The sequence below is a fragment of the Anser brachyrhynchus genome, assembly GCF_964034855.1.
Source record: "Anser brachyrhynchus genome assembly, chromosome: 25".
Classification (NCBI taxonomy): domain Eukaryota; kingdom Metazoa; phylum Chordata; class Aves; order Anseriformes; family Anatidae; genus Anser; species Anser brachyrhynchus.
Window position 1 is genome coordinate 1,417,615 of NC_137718.1, and position 22,502 is coordinate 1,440,116.

Consider the following 22,502-nt stretch of genomic DNA (forward strand, 5'->3'; position numbering starts at 1 on the left):
GTCGCATCCCCACCTGGCACCGGGGCTGCCTGGCCGCATCCTGCCCTCCTCAGCGGGGGCAGAGCAATTCTTGGGGACACTCCTGTGCCCTAGCCAGACGCCCGCAGGATGCCCAAGGCCTCGCCACCCCGTGCAGGCCCGCCCTGGCTCGCTGTGCTCCCCAGCAGCCCCCCGGCACACACCACAACCGTCGCGTGGCCTGTCCCTGCCGCTCGGGTCCCCCCCCGCGCCCCCCAGCCCCGCAGAGCCCCGCTCGTCCCGTCCCGGCGGTGAGCGCAGGGGAAAGCCAGCCATGAAGTCAGGGCAGAAAACCTCGGCGAGCGCCTGCCTATAAAAGGACTTACTCCATCAGAGCCCGGGGCCCCGCTTCCTCCCTGCCCCAAAACTGCCGGGGCTGAGGCACGCGGGGAATGCTCCGGCACGGGCCTTAGTCACCGCTTTTCGGAGTCTTTCCCCAAATATGGTGCCTGGGCTGGAGTCAGGGTGCGCTGCGGGGCTGGCGCGCCCCGCGAGGGAGGGATGGGGGGCTGGCCGCGGGCTGGCTGACATCACTGTCCCGGCACCGGCCTTTTAGCTCGGCGTCGGCCTCCTAACTGTGCAGAGCGCCGGCTCCCGCGCTGAGCATCGCCCCTCGCCTCCGTCAGCAGCCGCTCGTGAGTCCTGCTGCTGGGGGGGGGGGGGTGGCAGGCACGGAGGGTGCCCCGCTCGGGGTGCCAGCCCCTGGGACATGGGGGTGCTGCTCCCCGGGATGTGGTCCTGCTCCCCGGGATGGGATCGTGCTCCCCAGATTGGGATGCTGCTCGCTGGGATGGGGTTGTGCTCCCCGGATTGGGTCCTGCTCCCTGGGATGGGATTGCTGCTCCCCGGATTGGGATTGTGCTCCCTGGACTGGGATGCTGCTCTCTGGATTGGGATGCTGCTCCCCAAATTGGGATGCTGCTCTCTGGATTGGGATGCTGCTCCCCAAATTGGGATGCTGCTCTCTAGATTGGGATGCTGCTCCCCAAATTGGGATGCTGCTCCCCAGGACGAGGATGCTGCTCCCCGGATCAGGGTCCCGCTCCCACGGGGAGGGACGCAGTTCCATGGGCTGGGGACGCTGCCCAGGGTGCGCTGCTGCCCCTGGTCCTCAGCACCGCGTCGCCAAGGGGCTCCGCGGCTCACGGGAGCAGAGCTGTGGTGGGCTCTGGCTCTGCCCAGCCCTGGGGCACTCGGGGAGCACTCGGAGCAGCCCCAGCCCCCAGTTCCTGCGGGAAGGGGCACAGCCCAGTGCGGGGGGGATGAGGGCAGGAGGTGGGCACGGGCTGGCGGTCAGTGCCCCGTGGCCAGGCGAGCTGTGATGGCCGAGCGGTGCTGCCTGCGGCATCGGGGACGTGCCCGGGGCTGGGCACAGCCCGTCGGGGGACTCATGCAGCACTGCTGCCTGAACCCCGGGGCTGGGGGCTCCCCGCCCCGCTGGCAGCAGCCAGGCTCGGCGTTACCCGCACCCAGCCCTGCCGCATCCCGGGGCTGTGCTGCCGGAGCCGGGCTGCATCTGCCCGGTGCGCGGGGCGAGCTGGTGGCCGGGGAGCTCAGGGGACGCGGGTTTGCAGCTCCTCCACAGCTCAGCCCCGGCACTCGGCTGGCTCAAACCCAACCAGGAGCTGTGTGGGGAGGAGTGAGGCCGCCTCAGCGGGGGGCTTGGCTGCCGGCTCCCCACCGCCTCTCCCCGCTGGCACCCTTCCTGGCACCCTCCAGCGCTGCCCGCCCCGGCCACCACCGTCCCTGCCCGCACCATGTCCTTACAAGGGCACGGGCACGGCTCCTGGGGACTGGCCTCCTGGCACGGGCACGGGGACACGGAGAGCCGTGGCCACCCCACGGCACCCCGCTGTGCCCCAGGCACCCAGCCCTGCTGCCCAGAGCCCTCCGCTCTCCAGCCATGCCGGTTCCTTCCCGGGCACTTTCCGGGCAGTGTGGCTGCTCCAGGCGCACCACGGCCACTGGCTGCCCGATGCCAGGGACGTTGGCACCCTTGGGACCCGCTGGTGGCTGAGCAGGCAGGGCTGGGGATGAGGCAGCTCTGCTGCGCACCCTGAGCTGGAGAGCGGGGACAAAGCACCTCTGCCGGGATGGGACCCGTCTGTCTGGGCACACTGCAAGGATCACGGCCGTGTGCTCACCTCTGGATGTGCCGTTTGGCGTCGAACAGCCCCTGCTTGGCACGGGGAGAGCAGGAGGTGGATGCCACGGGGTGCCCTGTGCCGGGCGAGGGGGAGGCAGCACCCCCGCAGCCTCACGCGCCCCCACTCCTGCCCCAGGTCTCCCGCCCGCCGCAGTCATGGCCAACAAGGGCCCGGCGTACGGCATGAGCAGGGACGTCCAGTCCAAGATCGAGAAGAAGTATGACGACGAGCTGGAGGACCGCCTGGTGGAGTGGATCGTGGCGCAGTGCGGGGCCAGCGTGGGCCGTCCCGACCGGGGCCGCCTGGGCTTCCAGGTCTGGCTGAAGAACGGCATCGTAAGTGCGGGGCCGGACGGGTGGGAGCGGCGCTGTGCGGCGCTGTGCGGCGCTGTGCGGCGAGCTCAGCCTCCCTCTGCCCGCAGGTCCTCAGCCGGCTGGTGAACAGCCTCTACCCCGACGGCTCCAAGCCCGTCAAGATCCCCGACAGCCCCCCCACCATGGTCTTCAAGCAGATGGAGCAGATCTCCCAGTTCCTCAAGGCGGCCGAGGACTACGGCGTGGTGAAGACAGACATCTTCCAGACCGTCGACCTCTTTGAAGGTGTGCTGGGCGGGGGGCTGCGGGCGGGGGGCTACGAGGGGCCCGGGGCTGCCAGCACCACGCCAGCGCTCACTCTGCTGTCCTTCGGCAGCCAAGGACATGGCGGCGGTGCAGAGGACGCTGATGGCCCTGGGGAGCCTGGCGGTGACCAAGAACGACGGGAACTACCACGGGGACCCCAACTGGTTCATGAAGTAAGTGGGGGACCCTTGCGCCCCGGCCCCCTGCCTGCCAGCTCCCCCCCAGACCCAGCTGGGGCTGGCGCCGTCCCCTTCCCGCTGCCCAGCGGCAGCCCCGGGAGGTTTCGGTCCCTTCTTGGGTGCCCCAGGGAGCAGAGGGCTGGGGCTACGGCCCTGGGGAGGGGAATGGGGGGAATTCCAATGCCAGGGCGAGGATCCAAGGATCCGGCAGCCGGGGGGGGGGGGGGGGGGGGGGGCGGGTGCCGCATGGCCTCTCCCTCCGCCCCGCAGGAAGGCGCAGGAGCACAAGCGGGAGTTCACCGAGAGCCAGCTGAAGGAGGGCAAGAACGTCATCGGCTTACAGATGGGGAGCAACAAGGGCGCATCACAGGCGGGGATGAGCTACGGCCGGCCCCGGCAGATCATCAGCTAGGCAGCCCCCCGCCTCCCCCAGCCCCAGCCAGGACCTCCGTCTTCGCTCCCTCCAGCCCCGCGTGCCGCAGCTGCTGGGGCGCCGGCGACTCCAGCCGCCCCCCACCGATTGGTATTTATTTAAAACCAAAAGCCAGCCAGCCCAAACGACCCCTCCGGCGCCGCGACCGGCACCGAGCCGCAGCCCAGCTGTGCCCCGCCGCGCTCGCTCCGGCTCCCGCTCCCGGGCGGCCTCTCCTCTCCTCCTCTCCTCTCCGACCTCGCACGCTCCCCGCTTCACTCCTGCGAGCCCCGCCGCCAGCTGGTCCCATCCCCCCTGCGCCCAGCCGCGCTCGCGGGCACCCGCGGGTGCCCCGTGGCCCTTCCCCGGGGAGGGCGCGCGCCCCAGCACCCGGAGCCACCCTGCCCGCCCGTCACCCCGCACCAGCCAAGCGCCACTCTCGCAGAGATCCTTGCGAATGGGGAGAAAAGAAAATTGGCCTCGGTTTTGTACTTCGTTTTTGTCAAAATTAAAAGGTTATTCATCTAGCGCCGCGTGCCGAGGTTTCCTCCTGCCCGCCGCCTCGCGCCCGGTCCCGCGGGCACGGCCTGCGGGCGCGCCAGGAAAGCCGAAGCCCCGGAGACGTGGATGGTGCAGACCGGGGGGGGGGCTCAGCCCTCCCCACCCCAAGCCGCTGCCGTTCCTCCTTCCAACCCCTCCGGCCCTTGCCAGGAGCAGCCCTGGCCCCCAGCAGAGCATCCCCCCAGCCCTGGGCACTCGGTGTCTCGGGTTCCCAAAGCGAGCAAGCGCTGGGAGGGCAGAGGAGTCACGGCTCGGGGAGAGGAGGGTTTTTAGAAGACTTTATTTGGAAAGCTACACAAAAGGACTTTGCTGTTTAAAAAACAAACCCCCAACTTTAAAAAAATAAACCAGCGAACCCAAAGACACGTGAACAAACCAGCCCTGCTCGCAGACGAGCCGCTGCCAGAGCAACTCGAGCCTCCCTCCCCAGCCCAAGCCAGGCACCGCGCACAGCCTTGGCGCTCCCCTCGTGCCCCAGCGAGCGGCAGGACGCAGACTGGGGGGGGCAGCAGCCACAGCGAGCTCGCGCTGCCACAACACTGCCAGGGGTGCTCTCGTGTCCCCCGAAGCGACTCCCCAAGCAGGGACATCCCCGGCCCTCCGCCCTCCCTGCAGCATGTGGGAACGGGGGTGTGGGGGAGGCAGCACCCAGCACCCTCGGGGTTGCGTTTACTGCCTGCAGCCTCTGGGAAGGACGATGGAGGAAGCCCCGCTGCCTTCTGCCCCCCCCAAGCGTACGCCTGCTCGTGTGCTTGCCGGAGAGGACGGGGTGGCGGGGTCAGAGCACAGGGGACAGGGAGCAAGCTCCTCTAGGAACGGGCTTAAGGCTTGCTTTGTTTTCCAGAGCAAGGGAAAGGAAAGCTCCCCTTCCACTGCCAGCAGACTTTCTCCTTGTCTGAGCCACTTCCAACACCCCTTTTCGCAGGACGCAGCGGCAATGGTCCCTGGGGGCTCAGGAAGTCTCTGCTGCCCACGCTCAGGAAGGACGTACCGAGGGGGGGGGACGCAGCCCAAGCCCCCAGCCCCAGCTAGCACGCCTGGTGCTCCCTGCCCTCCGAGAGGAGCTCAGCTGCTGCCTCCCGGCTGAGGTACCCTGCTGCGGCGGGGGCTGCCTCGTGGAAGCCGGCAGCTCTGCTGCTGGTGGGAGGCTTGGGGTGGGTGGGGGTCCAGGACCCCTCCTCCCCCCCGCCCTCCTGGGCAGGCTCCAGCTGCTCGCACTCCATCTCGACATCCTCGGCTTCCTTCTCCCTGTAGAGCGGCACAGACTCCATCTCCAGGCCGTTCTCGAGGGCTCTGTGCTTCCCGCCCTGCTGGTACCATTTGCAGGTGGTGGAGCCGCTGCAGCTCAGGTCAAAGCCCACGTTGTTCCTGGTCAGGCACACCTCCAGCATGTAGTAGAAAGTCCAGAACACAGCAAAGCATCCCAACAGCAGGAGGGTCTGTGGAGGAGGAAGCCCCTTGAGAAACAGCCTCAACTACCCCCCAGCTCTGCCCTGTCACCCTGCGCCTCCAGGGGGAGAGGACGCAGTGCCAGTAGGATCAGAGACGCGGGTTTCCCCTTCCCCAGTGACTCCTGCAGAGGGTGGGTACCCCTGCTTCGTGCGCCCCGTGCCTCTCCCCAGCCCCAGCAGGCTCACCTTGAGCGTGTTGGCCGTGACGGTGTAGTGCTGCTCCTCGGGGATCTCCAGCCCCGGAGGGCAGGGCAGGGAGAAGTTGCTGTTCAGGTACTGCCCGCTCATGGCTTCTTCCAGCAGCCTGCAGGACAGAGGCGCCAGTGAGGGTCCCGCAGGTTTGGCTGTACCAGGGAGGATCCCAAACGCCCGTGAAGGCTCCGGAGCGCCTTTCACACCACTGGGGGTTGCCAGCTCTGCAACGGAGCTGTTTTGTGCAGCCCAAGGCCCCCCTCTGCCACCTATTGAGGGCAGCCCTGTGCGAGGTGCCAGCTGCGGGGCCGCAGCCCCTCTTCCTCACCCTGCCATCACCTCGCCGTGACAGCTCCGGCTCAGAGACCTCTGTAACGTCCCCTAGCCTGCCAGCTCCTGCTCCCCACCAAGACGGGGCTGTGGTCTCCTACCTCTGCCGCTCCTTCATCTCCGCTGGGGACCAGGAGGAGCCGTACAAGGTCAGCTGCCACTGCTTCAAGGTCCCAGGCCTCAGGCTCTCATCTCCTGGAGAAGAAACAGGTTGCACCAGTGGGGAACTCTTCCACCTGGCACTGCGTCAGGCTAACCCGCAGCAAGCAGCCCAGGTGCCGGGCTGGCAGCTCCCCAGGGCACGGCAGGAGCCAGGCGCAGGGGTACGAGGGCATACCCAGCAGCTCCGGGAGGGGATGCTCCCACCTCCGCCGCTCCCAGACCCAGCCTGACCTCGCTGCCACCACCCCCAGCGGCAGGACTCACCGGTGTCCCTGATGACCAGCCTGTAGGTGCCCCGTGCCTCCTCGCCCCAGCACCGCACTGTGGAGAAGGTCCAGTCAGCGAAGCCGTTGGGATCCCTGCCAGAGGGGGGAGGAAGAACCCCCTGAGCGTAACGCAGCCTGAGCTGCGAGGCCGGGCACGTGCCTCGGCCCTGCTGCTCGGGGCTGCTGGGTGCCCTGCCCCGCAGTCCCTGCCCCCCCGGCGCTTACGAGTCCATGCTCCGGGTGGTTCCTATCAGGGACATCATGCCGCTGGGGCAGAAGAGCCTGATCTCCAGGTTGCCGCGGCGGGGGTGTGTGATGGTGACGGTGACTGCCACGTGCTCCAGGGTTCTCATACCGGAGAGCTCCAGGTCGGCGGCGCTGACTGGGAAAGGGGAGGCAGGGTTGGCCGAGGCTGGTGGCTGCTGCCAGCCGGCCCCGAGGTGCTGCCGTGCCACTTAACAGGACACAAACTGCTGCCTCCTCCCGGCTGCCCCCGTGTGTGTGTGTGCCGGGGGAGCCAAGCGGCAGGAGCCGGGGCAGTCACACCCCGCACAGCTCAGCAGCCCACGCAGAGCACTTTGGCCACTGCAGTGAAATAATTCCTCGTCCCTCACCAGACCATCCCACCCTGCGTTTGCGCAAGCTTTCGGCAACCCCAGAGGCTGCCCCGAACCGCAGCGACACAGGAGCCGGGTTTGGGGAGAGGTCTGGGATGAGAAACCTGGTGGCCGGACTTGACGTGCCGGTCCCAAACCATTCACAGCTCCGCAGACGCTCAGCCCCAGAGCTGCTAATTATAGCAGGGGAAGCCCTGGCATGGCGCGGAGCAGATGGCAGCCCGCGGCCCCTCCCGGCAGCCCTGGCCACGCAGCAGGTGGGTGCAGGTGGGCGCTCCCCGGCCTCCCCCCAGGCAGGAGCACCCCAGGATGGGGCAGCCCCTTCCTGGCGCTTCCCGGGGCTGCATGGGGAAGGGATAACTCTGGGCCAGGTACCTGGGGGACAGCAGTGCACCCGGCCGCACATTCCCCTGCACATACTCCTCCAAACTGCCTTTTCTGCCTCTTCCCAGGGCTGCTTTGCTGCCCAGCTGTCAGCTCACAGCTCCATTTAGGGCAAAAGGAGCTGCCTGACCCCCAGCCCTTGCCTCAGGGCTGGAGCAGGGTGTCACCCCTCTGTCCCCGGGGGTCCCGCAGTGCTGGTACCTGCAGGGGAGCCGGGTGGCTGTGTGCTGCCCAGGGGTCTAGCCCGCTGCCATGCGGGGCAGGGGCAGGACAGAGGGAAAGCCTGTGGCCAGCACCCGCCCAGCACCTCCCAGCAAGGAGGGAAGGGAGAGGACCATCTGCGGGGAGGCGCTGGCCTGCTGAGCTCCAAACTCCTCCCTGAGGGACCCCTGCGCTTGGGTGCTGCCAAGCCCCAGACCCCTGCCAGGGGGCAGCCAGGGGTGCGGAGGCCCCAGGATGGGACGGGAGCTCCCCAGCTGGGCCCTGGTGCGGGGCCGGGCTGCCCCCGAGCCCGGCTCTCCTTCCCACTGGTAGCAGCCCGAGCATCGCCTTGTTTATGTGGACAGCGGCCGGCCAAGTCGGGAGCTGGAGATTACCTAACATGGACAAAGCCCGAGGAACGGCTCTGGCTGCTGCCCAGCCGGGCCCTGCGCTAGGGCCCTCTGGCTCCTCTGTCCATGGCGGGGCTTATCCAGGGGGCGCAGACCCAGGGACGGGTCCCCTGGGGAAGGGCAGCGGAAGGAGAGAAGGAAAAGCCCAGGCAGCCCGGCACTTAACCCCTCGGTGGTGTGCCCTGCCAGGCCGTCAGCTGGCTGGCTCTGGGGCCTCGGCGTGCACGAGCGCAGGCTGTGGCGTGGCACGCCTGCTCTTACCGTTCCATGTGGCCTCCAGCTCCTGTGGCAGCAGCGGGATGCTCCTGCCCTCCTTCAGGGCAGGGCTCACGTACGAGGCCAGGTAGGGAACGGACTCCCAGATCTGCCAGGTGAGAGGCAAGAGGAGTTAGCACGAGGTCGCTCCCTCCCTGCAGGCCCACCTCCTCATCTCCCACCACCCCTGCAAGCCTCCTGGCAGTAACACACCTCCTGGCAGTAACACACCTCCTGGCAGTAACACACCCCCTGGCAGTAACACACCTCCTACACGTGGACGTGGGCTGCAGCAAGCACCACAGGGCTGGCGAGGGGCGCCCACGTGTCTAAGAGTGGAAGGAAAGCAACTGCCTGGGGGCTGGAGGTGCTGACTGAGACTCAGGACTCTCCGAAACCAGCACCTGTGGTTTTGTCTCTGCGGCCACCTGAGCGGCTTTGAACAATTTCTTGAAGCTGTTTTGTTGCAGCACAGAGGGGCAGGACCCACAGCCCTGGGGGAAAAGCAAGCAGCCTGAAAATCCCCGTGAAAGAGGGGGAATTGCTGGCAACCGGCGGCACCCCTGCACACAGCATGGCGCTCTGCGTGTGGGTGAGGACCGAGTGCCAGGGGGTGTGCTCTGCTCTCCAGGCAGCTGGTGGCACAGGGAGCAGGAGGTGGGGATGTCCCTGCCGGATCTCACCACGCCACACCACATCCCCGCAGGCCGTGGGGCAGGATGCTGCCAGCTGGATCCTCAGGGCACGATCCCCTCCCCGGAGCCCGGTGCACAGGGAGGAAGGTGCTGGGGCTGCTGACAAACCTCCCCAAGCTATGAATCAGAGCTGTTGTCTCCCACGAGCAAAGGCTCTCGCCCATGGCTATATATAGTTGTGAGAGAGCAGCAGCTCGGGGGCAGGTTTCAGCCTCATTACTTCATACCAAAAGCAGCCTCGTAGTGAGGGCCGCAGGGGGACAGCCCGAGTGCGGGCCTGGAGTGCAGGAGTCACCCCGCGGTGCTGCCAGGACAGGAACTGTCCCTGCCACCGCTGCGGGTCTGCCCTAGGAGCCTGCGGAGCACGCACGGGGCAGGGGCAGGATTACCTTGGCAGCGTTAACCAGCCTCCAGGCGTTCAGCAAGCCAAAGCCGTGCTGATGGCTGTGGCTGAAGCCAGCCTGGTTGGTGTCCCACTTCGCGTGACGATCCTCGTACTGGAAAGAAATGCAGGGCACTCGTTACCTTGGGGGACACCCACGGCCCTGTAAACCCAGAGCAGAAGGAACTGGGCCTGAGGGGAAGGTGGCTCAGAAATCTCCTGCAGCAGCAGGGAAGCAAACCCACATGGCCTTATTAGAAAGAAACAGGTTGACCTTTGTTTGAAACAACTCCCAGGACAAACAGGCTTCCCGGCTCCTCGGAAAGGAAATCAAGCAGCACAAAAGGGCACAAATGCCTCCGCTCTGAAACATGCCAGCTGCTCCCTTCTCCATGCCACCCAAGCCACAGCCTGTGGGATGGCAGAAGCCTCGGGGAGAAGGAACCTAGTCTTTTAAATCAACAAGATTCTGGCCAGGATGGATCTGGGTCCCATCACTTATCAGGTTGTCATACTCTGGCAGTGCTTGCCTGCAGTTGTGGAAAACGCTGCCCTGTGCCAAAGTGTGTTTTCTTTTACGTACAGCATTAGCTGGACACAGATTCCTGCTCCCCAGGGGGGTGCAGAAGAAGCCCTGTCCCCGGCCGAATCAGACAGCTCCGACCAGTTCCCACTCTGCCTCTCCGTTGTGAGCTCCACTGGGTCAGCAGGAGCCGGGCAGCAGGCAGGGCTGAGCGAAAGCAGGGGCTGCGTTTGCTGCTGAGCTCTCTGTTATGTCTGTTTCCAAGAGCTCAACTCTCTGGAGAAAACAAGGCAAGGCCGGAGCAGGGCAGAGCTCCTCTCCTCGCCTTCCCACTGCACAGGGTCTGGCACGGCCGGGCACACCACGTGCTCACGTACACTCCCCAGGTCTGCAGGCAGGCACGGTGAGCCCGTGGCAGACCTGTACAGTGGCAGACAGAGGCATTCCTGGAGCAAATACCCCATTTGTTATCATGACAGCGGAAAATGCCTCTGCCGCATTCCTGGGAGGAACGAGGGGCAAGGGGAGAACGCAATCCATTTGCTGGGAGCCAGACATCGGAGAGATTTATGGAGGGGCAGGCAGACATAAACAGAGATGTGCGGCAGGACCGCGGCCATCCCGCAGCATCCTCGCAGGGAAGCTGCAGCAGGAGGGAGGGCCAGTCGCTCACCTTGGTGGCTGTGAAGACGATGATGTGCTGGACGTCTCGCCAGGTGAGGCACGGCCGCACCTGCAGCATCAGCGCGATCATCCCGGCGGCGAGAGGAGCCGCAGCCGACGTCCCCGTGTGGCCCTCCGTGCACCCCGTGCCCTTCTGCAAATCCCAGTCTGTTGTCACCTTCGGAGACAGAGGGGAGAGGCCTCCTGTCGGGCCGCGCTTTGCCATGCTGGTGTGCCCGGGCTGGGAACCGGGCAGCCCACGCTCAGCCTGCAACAACGGCCAGCAAAAGCCCTGGGGGCACAGGGCGGTGCTGGCTGCTCCAGAGGGGCACCGGGAGGAGAGCACTGCCCCCCAAACTATGCCAATAGTGCCAGAGGTGGGGGTTCTGGGGCTCCCCGCCGCTGCCCGCAGCTAAGGAATGAGCAGTGTGAGCACGCCGTGCAGGAGGAGGGCCAGCAGCTGCCCTCCTGGCAGGGAACAAGGCAGATGGTGGAGAGCCTGTGAGTGAGCGCAGCCCGGGGACGCTACGTGGAGGCAAGGCTCCTCATTTCCTGCATGAGCACCCCCCAGCAGTGTGCAGGACGGTGCACAAGCTGGTAGGTTTTCTTGACAGCCCCGCAGTGCTGATCTATTGCTCATGCATTACCATCGGCAGTGCTCATGTAATTGCTGCTGCTCTACCGCAAGTCTGGAGAGGAGGAAAAGATCCCCCAAGGGCTGGCTGGAAACATGATGAGGAGGCTCGGAAAACTGGGAGTGGGAGGGGAGAAAACAGAGTCAGCAGTTGTCCTCATTAGGACCAGGCTTCCCCCACCACCCCCCTCCTGCGCTGCCAGGGGCCCCAGGTTATTATTTGCTCAGGATGGTGAAAACCTTCTCCACCTCGGGCTGCCTTTGCTGGGCTGAGAGGACCGTCCTGGGGGAGCAGCAGCAGTGCACCTCCCTGCCCTCCCGGGCAGCCAGCCCAGCCAGGGGAGTGTTTGAATGCTGCCCGCCTCAGGTGAGCAGATGGGAAGCCTCTGAGCAGGGAGAGCAGCGCGGGGTTTGGCGCAGGGATGCCGGAGGAGTTGGAGCGTGGCAGCCCGGGTAGGGGAGCGCACTGCCCCACGGGGTGCTGAGCACCCTGCAGTGTCCCGGTACAAACACAGCACCCCAAGGCTGCCTCCAGGCAAGCCCCCACATGCAAGGCTTTCACACAAAATGAGAGAGGAAGCTCTCAGGATGCCCAAGGATTCCCCCTCCACAGCACGGACGCAGGGACGTGGTCGTAAACCCCCTGCCCGCACACACCACCGCCAATCCGCCTGTCTCCCCGCCGTCCCTGCCGCATCAGCAGCTTCCCCCCAGACAGCAGGGAGGAATTTGCAGCACGCGAGCTTTCCCTCTCTCTGTGGTTGCTGAGATCAGGCTCGGAGACAGAAGGGGCAGCCAGAGATCCCGTCAGCCTCCCTCAGCCTGGAGCAGAACAACAACAAGAGCGGGGCAGCAGCAGGGGGAGGGGGTCAGGGATTAGCTGCTGGAAAGCCTGAAACGTTTCCCAGGCAGTTCCCAGCCAGGCCTCGGGTATGGAGCAAAAACCAGTACCGGGGTGGGAAAGAAAAGGCCCCAGCTTCCCTGCTGAGAGCTTCGTCCCTGTGCTGGGGCTGGGCTGCAGCTCGGTGAGGAAGGGACCTGAGCAACACAAACGTGCCCCTGCTTCAAGGGACGGGTGCCACTTCTCCCCCGGACACACGTCGGAGGTGCCCCAGCGCCACAGAGCCTGGGCCGGGTCTAGAGAAAAGCTTCGGTTTCAGGTCTCATCCCTGGGGGCCTTTGGAGGTGACACCTCTCAGCTCTGCTGCCCACGCACCAAAAGCAGCACCGGGTCAGGGGCGGGCACCACGCACCCGACACAAATGCTGCAGTTAGGACCAAAATATCACTTTGGATGAGCCACTGCTGCTTGAGGGAGGCACCGCCTATAGGGAGCCCAAGCTCCCCACAAACACTCCCGGGAGACCCTTGTTTCACCAACAACACATCACAGCCATGAAACGAGGAAAGCAGACAGCTTCCTTTGGAGAGAGAAAGGAGCTGGGCCTGAACTAAGCAGCTCCGGGAGAAACTCAAGGCAGTTTCTGTTCGGGACCTTCCAGGAGGGTTCTGAATTTCAGCTGTGCCCATGGCTCACCTTCTCCGCCGACCACGGCGTCGCCCCAGCACGACTGGGGCTCTGCAGAGGGACCGTACGGGGCTGCGGGAGCGCACAGAGCCTCAAAAGAGGCGAGTGTCCGTCTCCCTCTGCTCTCAGTGGGAGACACCCTGCCCTGCCAAGAGCTGTGGTTTTTGTGGCCTCCCGTGTTTGACGCCGTACCGTTCTGTCAGCTGCTAACGACTTCAGCTTGCGCTCGGACACTGCACGTCCGACAGAGAACACCCTGGGCAGCACAAACTTTCAGTAGGAAATGCAGCTTGTGCCAGAAGCTGTATTAAATTCTTCCCATTAAGGAAACCATACAAAGTTTATAGTCTGGTAGAAGGAAAAAGCCCAGCAGACGGCTGCGGAGAAGTTAACTCTGCCATCCCTAAAGCACAGCTACCAGCAGGCGCTTCGGAGCAGGAGGCTCTCGTCCAGAAAGGGGTGTGTAAGATTTAACATGAAAGGAGCTCATAAAGGACGGATCACATTAGTGCAAAGAAAAAGGATGACGCTCTGGCATAAACTGTTCCTAGGCCACGCACAGCCCCTCATTCTGGAGCCCTGCTGGAACAGCAGCTCCCACGTTACTGCAGCGTTCGAAATGAAAGCACGTCTGAGACCTCCAAGGCTACTTCTACAGGAGCAGGCTGTGGGAAGATGGACGTGAAACCAAAGACTCGTAACTCCTAATGAGAGCCCAGCAACTCCTGGTGGGAGCACAGCCCTTTCTTGGCTGCCGCCGCCTTGTTTCCTAGTGTCAAGTTTCCAAACCAGCTTGGGATGACTGCAGGTATTTCTGAAACAAAAAATTAGCTCCGTTCTGGGTTTCGCTTTCCCCGCTGCACGAGCTGAGCCATTGCTGTGGGCAGGTTGTGCCGTGCTCCGGTTTGGGACTGATTTTTACCGTGGTCCCGGACAAGAGGAGCTGCACGAGAGCCTGCTGAGCCTTACGCAGACGGCTGAGAAAGCCAGGCTCTCCCTGTTCCCCGGCGTGTCTCTGTCCCAGGCTCTCCCCGTTCCCCTGGTTCACCCAGCACGCGGAGCAGCCTGTCTGACAGGTCTGCAGTCGGCGCCTCTTCTACCAGGCACGGAGCCACGGCCACAATTCCCTGCTCACGAGACCATCCCTCATCTGTCCTGCCTGGGAATGGGATGCCCCTCGGTGGCCTGGGCTCCGCAGACCCTGGCGGCACCCGGGGCCAGGGGCAGCACCCAGCCGCAGGGGCTGGTTAGGCTGAGAGCCCGCCGTGGGCACCACCACCGAGGGAGGAACACCCAGGGTCAGGCCTGGGGCTGGTGGAAACAGGCTCGGCTGCTTGGCTCGGGGAAAAAAAGGACATTTTGTTGACAAGAAGTCATTTTTTGGCAAAAAAAGGAAAAGCTGATAAAAATATTCAGGAAAAAATCAGCTGGGAGAGGCCCACGTGCCAGAAGAGGGAAGAGCTGTGGCCAAGTAGTTTAAAGAGCCCGATGCTGCTCCTGGCCCTCTGTGGGGGTGACGGGGCTGCCTGGGGGGAGCCCCCACAGAGCCCCCCTGCCCTTCAGAGCCCACGGTGGCACAGGAGCCTCGTTGCAGCCCCATCCTTGCTGTGTACATGGGGCACACACGGATGGGATTGTCTCCTGCTGGCTGTCAGCAGGGCAGCTCCCCAGACGCCACTCCCAGGGACGCAGCGCAGAGGAATTTCTCGGGGGTCACCCAAGTGGCCCCTGTCCCACAGGATGTCTCGCTGCAGTTCCCAGCAGCGCAGGGCAGGGAGATAGGGGTGTGCAATCCCCGTCCCTTTCGGTCTGACGTCCTGCCTGCACTCAGAGGCAGACCTCACAGCCGGGACCTGCATTTGGAGCCAGGCACACGGCGTGCCCAGGAACACCCCTGCCGGGAGAGGGTCGCTGCACTGCGGGTTACCTGCTGGCAGGCAGCGACGACATCGGGAACAGCCAGAAATAGGAACCTGCCTCTCAGAGCACTGCTTATGTAGGGCCCAGATAAAAAGCGTGTTCATTCCCTGCCTTACAGAGAAGCCCACGACGAGCCTAAGGCCGCTGTGCGGCACTCAGCAGACACAGAGCCTCGTCCCTTGTCTGCACCGGGCTGTTACAGCCCCGCGGCCAGGCGAGGCAGGCAGAGCAGAGGGGAGGACGTGCGCCTCGCGTGCTACTCACGATGCTCCTCATCATCTTGTCCCCACCGCTGAAGGTCACGGCTAACATGGAGGCACACTCCTCGGCATAGAACGGCATGGAGCCCATCTCGTCCACTGCGCCTGGGGAAGAGCAAAGGCAGTGACCATACGGAGCCAGTCTCACCTAACTGCAGGAACTGCACGGTGACGAGCCCCTGGGGACCTGTCCTGCTACCTGTGCCTTTTCCACAGGCTCCCCCACCTGCTACCACAGTCTCTACTTGCGGGTGGGCTCTTCCCTTCCCAAGACAGCGGTGTGCGAGCCCTGCGGTCCTCGCCCCAGCCCAGCTCTGTGAGCACAGCTGACCCTTGGTAAGGCTTTCGGAGCGCTGGGGTTGCTTTCAGCGCAAGCACTGCCGGCAGAGACAGAGCCCTGACAAGGCCCGCTGCTGCGAGCGGGGCAGGGAAACCAGACCCAAGGCTGTATTCTTCATGGCCGGAAGATCTACAGGAAAGGCAGCCACAAAAAACAACCCTTCACCGGCCTAAATACTAAACAGATTTTCTACCCCCCATGTAGCTTCTGTCCCCAAGAAAATGGATTAGATGTTTCTGTTCTATCACACGTAACAGGAGTGCTGTATCTCAGGCCATTCCCTGAACACAGCAGCGTGTCTGTCACAGCCTCAGCGACGGATGCCTGAATGCAGGCAACGATTTCTTTGGGCTCCTCTTGCTCTGTAGCTCAAAAGAAAACTGCAGACTTGAGGACGGCAGCCCAGCACCTCTGCACAGTGCCACGTTCATTCCCAGAGGAGGGTTTCCTACATATTCCCACTACCCAGCCAGCCCCCAGCTGGGCAGGTTCTGCACTTTCGAGACGATTTCAGTTCTCCGCGTTGGGAAGGAGCAGGACAGAAGACCCACACACTCACCTATTGTGACGGTGTAGATGGAGTTGGCATAACCATCGTAGTTGCAGTTGTCGCTGTGCTGCCCCCCATTGCCGCTGGCCACTACGAAAATGCTCCCAAACCCCCTGCGACCTGCGATCACGCCGTGCTGCAGGGCGGCCTGCGGAGAAGAAAGGGCCACGGTTGGGACAGGAACAGAGGTTCTCCCTTCCCCTGGCTCCCCCCGGCACCCGCTGAGGGTTTCTGCCAGGAGGCACGGCTGGCACAGGCGGCCGGGAGCCGCGGGAGGAGCGGGCTGCCCCAGACCTCGCTGCCCCACAGGCACAGGACGTGCTGCACAGCTGTGTCCTGGCATCTCCAGCCGGCAACCAAAAAGCACACTCAGAAATTTCAACAACCAGCCCTGCCAAGTGCTCGGGGTGACAGCGGGGGCAGCCGCAGCCCCTCCAGGCTGTGTTCCACCCCGCCAGCGGAGGCAGGGAGCTGCGGCTGCTACAGCCCCGACCAGACGCTGGGATTCCTGAGCGAGCCGAACAAAGGGAGAGATGCGGCCAACATCTGGGCTGGGGAACTGTTCATCTAGAGTTTACTATAATTTTGAGTGGATTCTGCATTAAAAATAAAAAAGAGGAAAAGGGAAAACAACCTTCCAGGCAATCACAGCACAAAGACTGACCAGATTTTGAACTCCAGAAGAAACACAGCATGCCCACCCCTCCCAGCTCCCAGGGTTCACTCTGGGACTGGCTTTTCTGCAGCACCGATGCCTTCCTGCTGACACAGACGGCCTACGCGTGCCTGGTGCCCCTCTGCAAGGCCTCAGCCCTGACATGCACCGGGGCTTTGCCTTTACTGAGAAACACAATGACATCAGCCCCGCTTGGGAAGCCCATTTTCAGGCTGACACCTTGCACAGATGTCATTCCTGCCTCGAGGAAAGACACGTGTCTGATGGACAAGATAGAAAGCACCCTGCTGGAACCCAACCCTCCTCCTCCGCCCATCTTCGGGGGGTGAAGGCACGTTGTGCATTGGCCAGGAAAGCCAATTCCAGAGTGAAGGGGCTCTCTGCTGCTGCAAAGCAAGCTTTGCTTCTGCTCTGTGTCCCAGAGCTTCTTAGAGCTGTTTCTGCATTCAGGAAGGGAATGAATTGCAGGACTGGAAACCATTCGTCACCTTGAACTGATACCTCAGTTGTCAGCACTGCTCTGCACAGCACAGAGCAGCTCTCTCCTGGTTAGAAAAGTACAGCAGGAGGCTGCCGAGCAAAAGAGAAATCAAGCAGAAGCGCATCCCATGAGCAACGCGGAGTCAGTTTTGGGGCTCCCTCCAGTGAGTCCCCTCGCTGCGGGACCTGGGCAGCAGGAGCCATGCACAGGCAGGCTGGCTGTACTCTGCAGGTGATTCTTAGCACGGGGAATGCTTGGTCTCCTGAGCAGAGCGTCCCTTGGGTTGCAAAAGGTGCCAGAATAATACCACAGGTTGCGAAATAGCACGTTCCTGCTGGAACGAGCCTCTGCTTGGAAAGCTCATCTAATAGTGCCTGAACACCGCCCTCCCGCAGCAACGTCACCTCTCCCTACCACACAGCGAGGTGCAACACCTCCGCTGGCAGCGATGGGAGCAAACAGACGCAGCAACACCCCTCCCGGCCTGTTCAGGCAGGGAAGGAACCACAAGCGCTGGAGGGCCAGGCCAGGGGCAACTGGTGCTGCTGGAGCTGCTCTGTACCTTTCCCAGCTGATGGGGGCCATCCACGGTTTTCCCATCGTCGTCTGGACCCCAGCTGCAAAGAGAGACACCACGGTGTAACACGAGTCACAAACAGCAACGCTTCCTCCCGTGGAGGCTTGCCCTTAGAATGAGCAACGAGGTGTTGCAATAATGCCCACAGGAGGCTTACAAGGGCATTGCTCCTAAGAGCAGCTACAAAGAGCACCCCACCTCAGGCACCTGGCTGCAGCCTCTCGAGGTCCAGCTGCACAAAGACCCCGAGAAACCGAGTGCAGGGCGAAGGCAGGCACCGAGCCAGCCCTCGCAGCCCTGCCCAAGGGGAGCAGGCGGCTGCTTGGTGCCGTGAAGCACGGAGCTGCCAGCTCGCAGCCCGGCTGCGTGCCTGCCAGGCACGGCACCGAAAGGTGGCAACTGGTTCTGGTGCCTCCTGACTAACTGGAGGAGCTGGTGGGAGCAGTCAGCCACCAACCGTGACCCTCTCCCCAGGCAAAGCAGGGCGTGCAGCATTTTGCTGGGTACCGGTGTGGCCTGGCTCACCTGCAGCTGTAGATGTCGTTGATCTGATAATGCTTGTTGAAGGCGATGGCCTCCATGCTGTCGGTGAGGGGCCCATCCAGCACTCGGATGCCTGCAGACAGAGGACAATGGACGTGGCTGAAGTGGATCAAAGCAAGCTGTGCAAACAGTGCGCACAAATTCCTCGGCGGGTTCACAGGAGGGACACTCGCTCTCCCAGCCTGACCGAACCAGGACTGGAGCTACAAGCAGAGAGCAGTCTGTGGGGGGAGATTTCAGCCAGGGTCTGGGGGCTGCAGACACATCCTCACGCTCAGCTCCACATCCTCTGCCAGACACGGCTTTTCTGCTAAGCGAGTTGTCCAGTCCCACGGCCAGGACCAAGCTGGTGAGGGGGGACAGGACACCTGAACGCTGGTTGGGCTCACTTCCATGTGCTCCCAAGTCCCCATGCCCAGAGCACTGCCCCCCAAGGGCTTTTTCACATCCCACCCTCAGTTACGGTGCTGCTCTTCAGAGCTGGTCCCTGCCTGGAGCCATTGCAATTCCCCATCCGGGTCACCAAACGGCCAGGCATCGCTCCGGGATGGGTGGCACGCTTGACTGCTGAGGAAAGGGCTCAAGAGATGAGGACACCCCAACCGCTGCGCTCAGACCAGGAGGGCAACCCCACCTGGGGGCTACAGAAGTGCAAACGAAGGCTCGATGCTGAGTTTTCCATGACCCAAACCCATAATAATTACAGTTTTGCATCACAGTTTCGGCTGGCAAAGAACGTTACGAATGGAAGGCAGGCACACAGCTCAATTAAGCCTATTTATAAACAGCACAACCGCCCACCCATCCCCGCTCTCGCCTGGCGCGGCGCGCGGCTTTTCCCTGTCGCATCCGAGCCTTGCCCCGTGGAGGAGCCGCGCGGCCCCGCCAGGGACGAGCTGGCTCTGCCTGCCCCGGCTGGTGCTGTGCTGGCTGCAGCAGTTCCTCGCTGCCGTGGCACGTCTCCCTGTCCCAGCCCAGAGCTCACGTCTCCCCGTCCCAGAGCTCGCGGCTGCCACGCTGCGTCGCCCTGCAGGGCCAGGCGCGCGTTTGGAGAGCCGAAGCCCAAAAGAAACGCCGCGTCCCGCCTCAATAGCCTGGGCTAAACCCTCCCTGCTCCTGCACTGCCAGTGCTGCGGTTAAACCGTGAGCTCGTCCCCCCTCCCGCCAGCCCGGTGTCACCTGCAGCCTCCATCCGCAGCCTCCCCAGCGGGCTGGAGCCCAGGGACTGCGCAGGGACCCGGGCGGCTGCTCAGGAAGCGCCCCACGAGGAGAGCGGCGGGCAGGGCAGGGCAGGGGTGTGGAGCTGCCCTCGGTGCCCCGGGGGAGCCCCAGGCCCCCAGCACCCTCCTGGCACCCCGGGGCCCACCCTGCGCCCCAGCCCGGCCGTCTCTCGGGGCTGGGCCCATCACAGGGACCGTGGCACCACCTGCCGGGTGCGGAGAGAATCACGTCCGCAGCGCTGTCCCCTGCCCTGCCAAGGACACGTCCTGCCAGGCAGACACCTCACCTCCCTCTGCAAAGCGGAGTCGGAGCTCCGGAGGCAGCCAAGGCCACGGCAGCACGTCCCCTGGCTTCGCACAGGACGGCGCAGGGCCCTTCGCACCCTGCATCACCCTCTGCACAAGGCTGGATCGAGACCGCAGGCCCGGGGAGCACGGGGAATTGGGAAAAATCTGCTTCCCTGGTGCCTGCAGACAGCCTGCAGCTCTGCACCGGTGCGGGCACACGTTTGCATCGCTGCACATTCGCTTGGCTTCAGCTGTGTGGCGGGGATGTGCAGCTGCTGCAAGCTCTAGGGGCGGGCAGGCGACGCTGGGAGGATTTGGGAGCCCCCCAGCACGCACCTATCCTGCTCTGTCAGTCAGAGGAGCTGAGGCAGATGCAGGTCCCTCCCTCGGAGGGACAAACCAGTCTGGGCAAGGCGCTGGCTGATTCAGAGCCGCCTGTGCCAGCCACCCCTCCCAGGAGCCGTGCTGGGCGGCACAGGGGAGGAGAGGAGAGGAGCGAGGCGTCAGCTCAGCACGTCGGGGCGCTGTCGTGGGCACGTACCTGCGATGCGGCTCCCGTAGGCAACCCCCACCGTGCAAAAGCTGTTGTTGGGCACGGCGGCGATCTCCCCCGCGCAGCGGGTCCCGTGGTGGTTGCCGTTCTCCTCGTCAGGGTGAGGCATAGGGTCGGGGTCGTTGGAGTTCAAGTCATAGCTGCCTTCTGGGCTCTGAAAACAGAACCACAGTCACAGCTCAGGGACCTGTTCTTCTCTCTTCTGGAAAAGCAGAACTTAAGGGCACTCTGTGAGGCCTGAAACGCGACCTGGAGGTCACAGGAACGTAGAGAGTGCTGCTACACAGGGCTGCAGCTCAAGAGGACTACCTAGTGCTGTGGGAAAGGGACCGACAGAGGCAGCTTTAGCAGCTGCAGTGGGTCAGGAGGAAGCCAGCTCCCACATCCAAGCAGCCACCTACCAGGGGAGCACGGGAATACAAGTGCCGGTAACCCTGCAGCTCGGGTGCAAAGCCCCTGGCCAAGCCTAGGGCAACATCGTGGGCCAGGCTCTGCTGAGCTCTCGCACACTGGAGGCCTGGGTGAGTTGTGTCCCCGCGCCCAGCCGCCTGCTGTCCATCTGTCCCTCGCCCCGTCCCTTGGTAGAACCGGCACTCACGTAATTTGGCTGTATGTCTTTGATGGTGTGCTCCACACCGTCGTCCACCACCACCACCGTCACGCCGCGCCCCGTCACGTTCCGCTCCCACACGCCGGTGACGTTGATGTCCTTCCCGGGGCTCTTGCGGTTGTTCTAAGCACCAGAAAGGACAGTGAGAGCAGAGCACGAGCAGGGCAGCGGGTCTGCCCCGAGGACAGGGGCTCCGAGACCTTTCGTGCGCTCTGGCTACGAAGCACGGGACCAGGGCAAGGCTGGGAGTGACGGTCACTAAAGGTTCGCGCAGGCCACTAGGCAGAGTGCTCCCAGCGCGTGGCCAGCACTGGGCAGGATGCTGCCTCCTCCCGTTATCATGGCGAGCACGAGGAGGGCAGGGCGAGCTCTCGGCCTGCTTCCTCCTGGCTGCGAGGAGAGATAGTCACTGCTTTGCCCACCACGTGACAGCTCGCTTGTAACCACACAAAGGGCCCGAGATCGCTGGCGAGACTGGAGCAGGAAAACCACTCACCAGATGCCACTGCTGGGGGTATTTGGGATCATTAAAGTGCAGGCTGCGTTTGGAGCGTTTCAGAAGCTTCTGTTCCGAATGCCACCGCACGCTGTCATGCTGTGCAAACAAAGTGTCCACCGATCTCCTTATTGCTTCGTGTTCGGGCGTCGTGTGGCTGTCGGGCTGGTAGGCGAAGAGGTAATGGCCCTTGAGCTCCCCGATGCGGCCCATGTTCACCAGCCCCGCAGTCCGGGCCAGCTCTTCTGCCTGCTGCTCCAGTTCCTCCTCCGGCACGTCCAGGCTGACAGCCCACGCCAGCTTGCCGTGCCCGTGCGCCGTGCCCCGGCCGTCAGCGCCGGCAGCGAGCTCTGTGCCGGAGGCGAGTCCGTGCGGCAGCACGAAGGGGATCCAGGCTGCGCTCAGCCAAAGGCACGTGTGGATACAGCGCGTGGCCTCCATCCCGGCACTCCATAGCGGCGCCCTCCGCTTCCGATGCGGCATCAGACAGGCAGGCTGCAAAGAGCAAAGCAAACAGACGGTGAGAGGCTCAGCCACGGCTCCCCAGGAGCCCGGGGTTCGCCGCCGACCCCCCAATCCCCTCCCAGGACAGCGGCAGCGCACGGTGCGGGCACGGACCCTGCGCCGCCAGGCCTCGGGGCCCTCCCGGTGAGGCAGCACGGGGAGAGCCGCCGGTTCCCCGGGCTGTGCTCGGGCCTTGCGTGGCGGGGCCGTCAGGGTCCCCCCGCGCCCCGGCTGTCCCCCGGGGAGCACCCGCAGCTTCCTCCTGCCGCCAGGGCCCAGCCCGCGCCGCAGAAAGCCGAACAGAAACCGCCGGCACCCGGCTCCCCCGGGACAAACCCTGCGGGAAGCGCCCCGCCGCCCGCACCCCGCTGCCTCCTGCGGGCCCCGGGGGTCGCACCGAGCCCCCTGCCCGCCGCCGCCACCGCCTCCCCGGGGCTCCCCCCCCGCACCTCACGGCGGTCACCTCGCCCCCCCCCCCCCCCGGCCTCCCGCCCCCCCCGGCCCGGTGTCCCGGTGTCCCGGTGTCGGGCTCCCGCCGGCCCCGAGCCCTCCGCCCTCCTCCCCGCTCGCTCCCAGGCCCGGGGCCAAAGTCCGCGGCGGCGTGGCCGGCCGGGAGCCTGCGGCGGCCCCAGCGGGACGGACGGCGCTGGTACCGGGGGGGGGGGCGGTAGGAGGGCCGCCGGTCCCCGCCGGTCCCCGCTCACCGGGCATGGGCCGGCGGCGGCCGCCGGTGCCGCTCCGCTGCCGGTGCCCGCGGCCGCTGACAGCCCCGCCCGGCCTCCGCTCCGCCAGAGGGCGGCCGCCGCTCCACCGCTGCCCCGCCGGCGCCGGCGGCGGAAGGGGCGGCCCCGGGC

At 64.6% G+C, this 22,502-nt stretch overlaps 2 protein-coding genes across 2 annotated transcripts; one reads left to right on the forward strand and one right to left on the reverse strand.

Moving 5' to 3' along the window:
- The first annotated feature begins 498 nt into the window (after positions 1–498).
- On the forward strand, positions 499–3,903 carry TAGLN (transgelin). The gene is made up of 5 exons (XM_080567659.1): positions 499–653; positions 2,301–2,500; positions 2,587–2,764; positions 2,856–2,958; positions 3,235–3,903. The coding sequence occupies exons 2-5, from the start codon at positions 2,321–2,323 to the stop codon at positions 3,374–3,376; spliced, it is 603 nt and encodes a 200-aa protein (XP_080423785.1). The 5' UTR covers positions 499–653; positions 2,301–2,320; the 3' UTR covers positions 3,377–3,903.
- Positions 3,904–4,198: 295 nt separating this feature from the next.
- On the reverse strand, positions 4,199–22,494 carry PCSK7 (proprotein convertase subtilisin/kexin type 7). The gene is made up of 16 exons (XM_080567648.1): positions 22,353–22,494; positions 21,145–21,639; positions 20,637–20,771; positions 20,027–20,192; positions 17,960–18,050; positions 17,420–17,474; positions 15,710–15,848; positions 14,815–14,915; positions 10,479–10,646; positions 9,290–9,397; positions 8,212–8,314; positions 6,564–6,720; positions 6,337–6,431; positions 6,012–6,105; positions 5,575–5,692; positions 4,199–5,376 (listed from the first exon to the last, which is right to left on the reverse strand). Exons 2-16 carry the CDS (start codon positions 21,625–21,627, stop codon positions 4,966–4,968), a joined length of 2,424 nt encoding a protein of 807 aa, XP_080423774.1. The 5' UTR covers positions 21,628–21,639; positions 22,353–22,494; the 3' UTR covers positions 4,199–4,965.
- Between the last annotated feature and the right edge of the window lie 8 nt (positions 22,495–22,502).